Here is an 8391-nt window from a genome sequence, read left to right as displayed (position 1 = left end):
GACTTGGTTAGGGCATTCTTTGGCCAACCATCTGGTTCTTCAAATGCATTATATGAGTGGCTGGTAGTGTTAAGACTAGCTTTATACATTGCTGCTCACCTGGAATGGAACCAGTTTTATGGACTTCGAATTCAGACGTACACCCTGAGGCTTATGGAGGGATATGTGCTGGAATATCGGCCTGTGAATTAGGTTTCTACTTTGATTAGGGTCCAAACTTTCCTTTCACTAATAAATTTTGAGGAAACATGTGTAACTTTCTTGATTCTTCCTAGTGTGGCTGTTGCAGCAATTGTGTTTGTGAAATGCTCACACTTGTTGAAGTAGAGCAAATATGGAAGAAGAGAGCTTGAGGCAATAGTTATAACACCAAGAACCTTCTTGAGCGAGGAATTGAAACTTCATAAGCCTTCATAACTCGATAATGTCAGCATCATATATAAAAGGCTTCGAAGACAGTTTGTAACTATCATTGTTTTCAGTGCCTATAAATGTGATTGGATACTACAATGGTTAATAGTGGCCATGGTTCAATTCAATTAAACACCATTTAACTCTGTTAATTTTAGGCTTAAATATACCATTTTAAATAACTGAAGGACTTAATTGGATCTCAAAATACTTTAAAGACTAATATGACTATTTGATATAACTTTAAGGGTCAAAGTAAGCCTTTTGATACATACACAAGTATGTTTTCTTTGGTGCTGCTACATATACTTTCAAATTTATTATATTTATGCAAAGTGACAATTTTAAATTACATTTATTGATAGCAATTTTTTCTGCTACATGGGATTTCAAATCTACTTTTCCCTTTATGCTGCAACATAAAGTTTTAAATTTATCACATTTATGCTAAGTGATAATTTTTAATTAAATTTATTAATGACAACTTTTATACTAAATAATAATTTTAAATTACATTTATTGATAGCAATTTTTCCCATCGCATGAGATTTTAAATCTATCGTATTTATATAAAGTGGCAATTTTAATTAAATTTATTTATGACAGTCTATATTTCCTAAACAATTATAATATTTTAAGCTATTGAAGGAGGGAGGGGTCTTTAGAAAAGCTTAATTTATAATAATTAATTCATTTTAGTTATTTCTATAATTTTCAACCATTATATGATATAATAAAAAATAATTAATTTGATGATTGTGAAATCTATGAGTTATTTAATGTGATGCGCATACTTATTTAAGCTGCTCCACAAATTAAGCTACATTCTGAAATTTATCATTGTTGTATCTTTAGAGAGTGTTTGCTTATAATATTTTTTAGATTTGTAAGCAGAACTTATAAAATAATAAAAAAAAAAAAAATTGAGAGTATCAATTTTTATTAAAAAAAATTATTTGCATTATGGTTATTGAATTTGATATTGTAATCTAATTAATTTGAAAAAAAAAATATTATTTTATTAAAAATTAAAATAACTTAAATTTAATTAAATAAGAAAAAAATTATCCATCAAACTACTTATCAGATAATTGCATGAAACTAATCATTTTACTCATGTATTGCACATATTATTTATTATTTTATTTTAATAATATAATTTAACATTTTTTCATTATGTTATATTTTCATAATCATACTATTTTATTAATTATATTAAATTCAATTTAAATTTGTATTAAAATTTTAAATAATTATATGCTACCTGGATCAAATTAAATTTTTATTTATTAAGTGATTATTAATTATTTTACTTTAAATATACTTTCATAATGTAATAATATAATATCCTTACAGTAACCATAATGTTAGATACCACACTATTGGCGATTCTATCAAGAATGTATAAATATGGCTTTGCATTTTAGCACAATTGTTTCTAATGGCTGGTTATTAATAAATTATATTAGGAAAATTTTAAACTTAAGGGTTAAATATGTATTTTAAAAATTTAAAAATGGATATAAAATAATTTGATCAATATATTATTTTTCATTTTTTAAATTATATGCTACGATGTGATTTTTTTTTTCAAGTATCTTTATTAAGTTAGATGACTTAATTTTATAAGCTATTTCTTTTAAATTCATGCCACATGATATTTTTTTAAGTATTATTATTAAATTAAATGGCTTAATTTTAGAAGACATTAACTTCCTTAGTTGCAGCATATATATATATATATATATATATATATATATATATATATATATAGAGAGAGAGAGAGAGAGAGAGAGAGAGAGAGAGAGAGAGAGAGAGAGAGAGAGAGAAATTAATTGTTAGATTTAGGGGACAGCAGAATTCGGTTTAAACCGAAAAATCAAACTGAACCGAGTCAATTCGGTTCAATCGGTTCGATTTTAAAATTCAATCAGTTCAGTTTATAATTTTTGATAATTTTGATTAATCGGTTCGGTTCGGTTATTTTCACAAAAAATTAAAAAAATCGAATCGAACTGAAATTATATATATATATATATATATATATATATATATATATATATATATATATATATATATTAAGGAAAATAAAAAAACCGAACCGAACCTTAAGATTTTTTAGTTTTGATTTCTAATTTTTTTTTTGTTTTTATATTTTTGTTATTGAGATTTAATGTTGAAAATATGAAATTTTATAAAATTTAGTTTGATCGGTTTAAAATCAAACCGAACCGATATTTATCGATTCGGTTCGATTCAATTTTTTCTTATTAATCAGTTTGGTTCGATTTTTAAAATTTTTTATTTTTCAGTTTTCCATTTTATCCGACCGTTTGCACACCCCTAGTTAGATTGATCGTGAGTTGATTTTATGACACTGTTCTTTGACTTTGAACTTAAAAAGAAAATTATTTTTTTATAATTTGAATTCTGTTTTTAAAAAAATTATTATTTCAAGTGATTATTATATGATTGGAATTTTTTAATTGGAGATTATTATGAATACCTTCTATTAGATTTTTGTTTGATATAATAGCATTATAATATAAATTTATGAATATATCTCAAATCTTCTGTTTAATGAATGAATTGCAATGCAGCATATAGAAGAAGAATGGACGCAATTTTTATTTATACCAAAGCAAGTATTAATAAGTTAAAAAAAATAAAATAAAACATAATATTTAGGTCTCGTTTATTTTATAAAAAATAATTTATGTATAAAAAATATTTTTAAAAATATATATTTTTAAAAAATATTTTTTATTATTTAATTATAATATTAAATTAATAATATGTGTTTATTTCATATATATATATATATATATGTGTGTGTGTGTTCATATTTTAATAAAATTATCAAAGTTTAGAAACTCTTTTAAAAAATAGAAGTTATTTTTCTCAAAATTGATTTAGTTTTCTCTTTGATCAGAAAAATATTTTCCGTTAACTAATTTTTCTGAGTATTTTAAATATTAAAAAATATGAAAAATATTATTTAAAAAAATATTTAAAACAGTAAATATCCTTTGATCATTTCAAAATAAATGGATAGATAATAAAGTAGCTAATAAAATTATTATATTTCATATTTAATAAAACTGTCTATATCTTTTATGTCTAATTATACTTCATATTCAGCTTTAATAATATATAAAATATAAAATAATAGTGCGGTAATTTGACTAGGTCAAAGAATAAAAAAATGGGGTTATACACTGATATTTCTATTAATATAAAATAATAAAACATAAATATATAATTAAGTATGCCCTACTAATATTATATAAATTGAATATTATTAATATTTTTTAAAATATAAAATGATAATTGGAAAAAGAAAAGGTATAATTAATGTGGCAATTTGATGGAAGATTCTTGTTGGATTAGAAGTGATTGATGAATGAAATTGGCAAGAAGAGCTTCAGGCACAAAAGCTGAAACAATGCCTGCCTTAATCAATACTTCATGCCAATATGCTCAAACATTGTTTATATCTCTTCAAGCTTCATTCCAAATGAATGACCAAATTATCCTAATTTTCTATTTTTCAATTTCTCTTCTTTCTTTCCTCACATGAAATTTAAAAAAGAAATTAAAAAAGAGAGAGGAAAATAAAGGCAAATGAATCCCCTTCTACTTGCAACAAGTAATCTTGAATATTTAAACCAAATAAAGATAATAGGGTTAGAAATTACATTTTTTTATAATTTATTTTAATTGAGATTTAAATTCGAAATCTCATAGTTTCAGAAATGACTTTAATATTATTAAGTTATAAAACTCATTCGTTAGAAGTATCAAAATTATTTTTTAAATTATAAAATTTTAAATTTAAATTTTATTTAAAATTAAATAAATTAAAAAAAATTCCTCATATTGATCTTTAACTCTTGCACACATATTAACAATTTTTCCTTGGTTGATCATTTATGTAATTGGATATAGCTAACTTTCCTTCTAGGAATCCCTTTGCTCCACCTAGCAGGATTTCAACTTGAGTACTCTCCACAGAGATCCCAAGCCTTTAATATTGGCATGTCTCTTAGCTAGGGACTAAATATGCAATGTACCTCTGACAAAAAAAAAAAAAAAACTCATAATGGTGTTAATTCTTGTACATATACTAACAATCATGTACTTCATTTTTTATTTGAATCAGAAGGTGAGTGTTTAGATAACAATAACAAATATTACGTAAAAGAATGTATAGATAGGCTGATAACACATTTGACAGGAAATATTACGCCTCTCACGTCTACATACAACTGAAAGTATCCATAATATGTGCAGTATATAAATAGGCTGACCACACATCCAGAAGGAAATATTGTGCCTTTTACACTCACACATATTTAAAAGTATCCCAACACATCTATGCCGAAACCAAATATTTAATCATAGATATGTTACCATACTAAGAGACCAATGATAGGATTCGATGAATTATCCTTACCCTTGAGCCAACCCCATGAGGCTTTTAATTATTTATTTATTTATTTTTAATTTTTAACATTGCACAAGCCATATGATATTATGGGCAACCAGACTTTTTTTTTTTTTTTAAAGCTTTATATAGCTATCAACTTTCTATAAACTATACATAAAAACATTTGAATTTGAAACTTTCCCACAGAGATCCCAACCTTAGCAATTAGGATGTCTTCTAGGTACTTCATTCACTTCTAACAAACAAAAGTTTACAAAATCAAGCCAAAGAATAAAAAAAAACTAGCAAAAAGCAACAAGAAGCTTAGAATCAAAGTTAAACATAGTATCAGAAAACAGGCATCTTGTCCTCATAAAACATGAGGAAACTTCATTTCTAATGATGTATATATCATTAAACAAGTTCATAAATCTAATCGGTATATACCTACTATCTTAAAATCTATTTAATATTACTGCTTGAGCAACTGTCGAGAAAAATACCATATTAGATACATGAGTTATTATAGATACTTTTATAATGAACTTGAAGTATTTTAGTAAACAGCTTATTCAAACTGCATTTTCAATGATATCCAAGAGGTTATTTTTTAAAAAAGCAGGTTTCAACATCAATACTAAACAAGCTTTTAGTAGCTAACAAATACCAGCTAAGAAAGGAAGATCTGTCTCAAATAGCCATGAGGAGGAAGAAACCAAATATTCTCTCCCATTTCTCTCTATTAAATCACAAATTTAGAGGGAAAAACAATAATTGCTCGTGTAAGTTTATTAGACTCTTGTTCTTCCTTGTCATGGTGATGATATCGCAGCTTCCTAGTTTCAACCCTGTAAATCTCCAAGTCCAGGCAAAGCTTTCCATTCTTGAATTGAGTCATAATCGTCGAAAATGTTTATCAAATTTATCGTCCCCTTCACGAAGCCTATTCGTATCGAATTCCCAGCAACCTCAATATCCCATCTCATTATCCCCTCCAGTAAATCAGGTTCATTTTTCTTCTAACCTTTTCTTGAATTTACCTTTTGATGAATTTTCTATTCAAAACGGTTTTGTCTGAAATCATGTTTGAGCATTCATTTATGGCAGAGTGTTGCAGCCATTGTGTTTGGAGACGGATCAGAGTCGAGGCTCTATCCATTGACAAAGAGAAGATCAGAAGGAGCAATTCCTATAGCAGCAAATTATAGGATCATTGATGCAGTTGTGAGCAACTGCATTAACAGTAACATAAACAAGATATATGCCATTACACAATTCAACTCTACATCTCTCAATTCTCACCTCTCAAGAGCTTATAATGGACTAGGCCTTGGCAGAGAAGGCTTTCTTGAAGTGATTGCAGCTTATCAGAGTCCTGAAGACCAAGGCTGGTTTCAGGTCTAGTAATGGCTTATTTCATACTACATTTGTACCTGATGCTTTGCAGCTGCTGCATGATATTTTCTTTTCTTTTCTTTTCTTTTTTCTTCCTATAAGGGAACTGCTGATGCTATGAGAAGATGCTTGTGGGTACTGGAAGAGTTCCCGGTATTGGAGTTTTTGATCCTTCCTGGCCACCATCTCTACAAAATGGACTACCAGAAACTAATAGAAGCGCACAGGAGTAGCCAGGCAGATATAACCATTGCAGCTTTGGATTATATTAGAGAACCAGACCCAGGTTTTGGCCTATTGAAAGTGAATTCACAAAATGAAGTTGCAGAGTTTAGCTTGAGATCAGAGAAGGAGCCAAGAATTGCAACCTCAGTAAGTTGCTTTCATCAATATATCCTACTCCAAATTTCTTGATTCTGTAACTCCAGAGTTATCTGAAGAATCTCCACCTCCTAATTGCAGGTAAAAAGCTCCAGAAAATTTAATGATTCTGCAAATAGAAAGTTGTCCAGTATGGGGATCTACCTAGTTAATAGACACGTTATGACAAAGCTTCTAGACACTTACTTTCCCAAGGCAAATGACTTTGGAACTGAAGTGATACCTGGTGCGATATCCACTGGAATGAAGGTCGCTTTCTTTTCTGTGGGGCATCACAGATTCTTTTCTTCTGTCCACTGTCTAAACCTGTTCTGAATTTCTCCTTTTGTGCAAATGCCAGGTTCACGCTTATCGGTTCGAAGGATACTGGGAGGACTTGAGTAGCATTTCAGCATTTTATGAAGCAAGCATGCAAATCATAAAGAGATCAAACATGGGATATAAGTCAGTAATCTTAATACCAGTAAGGGTGAAAGTTTTATACCATTACAATGAGCATTACCAAAATTTCGCATCTATAATTTCCTCTCATCAACTAACAAAAAGACTTGCTCCTTTCATAGCAGCTTCTGTGATATAGACTCTCCTCTGTACACCATGCCGCGCTATCTCCCTCCAACTACCATAACTGATGCAGACATAACAGATAGTGTTATTGGAGATGGTTGCATTCTCAATGTAAGGAGGAAAGGAAAATATCCATTAGACCTTAATTTTTTTTTTTTGGTGAAATTTTGATCACAAGAACATGAACAAGTACTAGAAATTGCAATATTGTCTGAATTTTTTTTCTTTTTTCTTTTTTCTTTTTCGGTCTGGTTCTTGCTTCCTGGAAAATTATGTTTTTGACCTTTCTAAGAATAGAGGTGCAAGATCAAAGGAACAGTAGTTGGCATGGGGACAAGAATTGGAGATAGAGCCATAATTGAAGATTCAGTGATCATGGGCTCTGATTACCAAGTGAGAGTCACATCTAAAAATGTTTTTCTATTTTCTCTGATTCTTTATTGCTTCAAAGAGCACAATGTTTTAAGAGAAATGTGTGTGTATTAAACAGATAAAGCATATTCAGAAGAGTGGAATTGATGTGAAGGGCATGGATATTCCAATAGGAATTGGTGATGATACTCAGATAAGGCAAGCTCTAATAGACAAGAATGCAAGAATTGGCAGAAACGTAATGGTATGTTGAATCAAGAGCAACTCTATCCAAGAGTTAGTTTAGCTGGCAAGTGGATTAGTTTCTAATTTATTTTCTTTAGGAATAACTTATCCTGATACAAATAATCTTTAATTAGATTAAAAATCTAGAGTTATTACTATGTGCAAAAATTGAAGTCATCTCTAAGATTATAAGGTTTCAAATTCGAGCTCTAGTCAGAGTCAATTATATATATATATATATATATATATATATATCATTGATAAAGATTTCATAATATCTGCTGTAATCAAGATTAATGAAAATTTACATAGAATTGCTATTATTTGTGGTTAATGCAGATCATTAATAAGGACAAAGTGCAAGAAGGCAGCAGGGAAGCTAATGGGTACATAATCAGTGAAGGAATAGTGGTTGTCCTACAGAATGCAGTGATCCCAGATGGCAGCATTTTATGATTTTATTAAGCATGTTCATTGTTATTTTTCTCTGCTTGATTCTTTAATAATTAAATCACCATAATTATGTAGTTTCAGAATTGAAATGTACATACTCAGAAGAGTACAACTGAAGAATAAAATTCTATTTGTTCAAAATTTTTTTGTTTATGTAC

General features: G+C 28.3%; 1 protein-coding gene across 2 annotated transcripts; it reads left to right on the top strand.

The window, feature by feature from the left end:
• Window positions 1-5530: 5530 nt before the first annotated feature.
• LOC110636732 (inactive glucose-1-phosphate adenylyltransferase small subunit 2, chloroplastic) lies at window positions 5531-8353 on the top strand. Of its 2 annotated transcripts, XM_021786555.2 has the most exons (9): window positions 5531-5846; window positions 5948-6238; window positions 6338-6607; window positions 6698-6865; window positions 6957-7060; window positions 7183-7294; window positions 7481-7576; window positions 7674-7799; window positions 8120-8353. In XM_021786555.2, exons 1-9 carry the CDS (start codon window positions 5541-5543, stop codon window positions 8234-8236), a joined length of 1590 nt encoding a protein of 529 aa, XP_021642247.2. In that variant the 5' UTR covers window positions 5531-5540; the 3' UTR covers window positions 8237-8353. The 2 variants fall into 2 exon arrangements, 1 of the variants encoding a protein (XP_021642247.2); XR_009141359.1 differs by lacking the exon at window positions 8120-8353 and having other exon boundaries at window positions 7476-7576.
• Window positions 8354-8391: the final 38 nt, after the last annotated feature.

This window comes from Hevea brasiliensis, chromosome 2 (genome assembly GCF_030052815.1).
Source record: "Hevea brasiliensis isolate MT/VB/25A 57/8 chromosome 2, ASM3005281v1, whole genome shotgun sequence".
Lineage (NCBI taxonomy): Eukaryota > Viridiplantae > Streptophyta > Magnoliopsida > Malpighiales > Euphorbiaceae > Hevea > Hevea brasiliensis.
This window is presented reverse-complemented; position numbering and strand designations above follow the sequence as displayed.

Excerpts from the sequence above, each read along its gene's own strand:
- LOC110636732 (XM_021786555.2), top strand. The coding sequence starts at position 5,541 with ATGAGGAGGAAGAAACCAAATATTCTCTCCCATTTCTCTCTATTAAAT. Across the intron at positions 6,608-6,697 it reads AGCCAAGAATTGCAACCTCA|GTAAAAAGCTCCAGAAAATT; the intron begins GTAAGTTGCTTT and ends TCCTAATTGCAG. Across the intron at positions 7,061-7,182 it reads AGATCAAACATGGGATATAA|CTTCTGTGATATAGACTCTC; the intron begins GTCAGTAATCTT and ends CTTTCATAGCAG.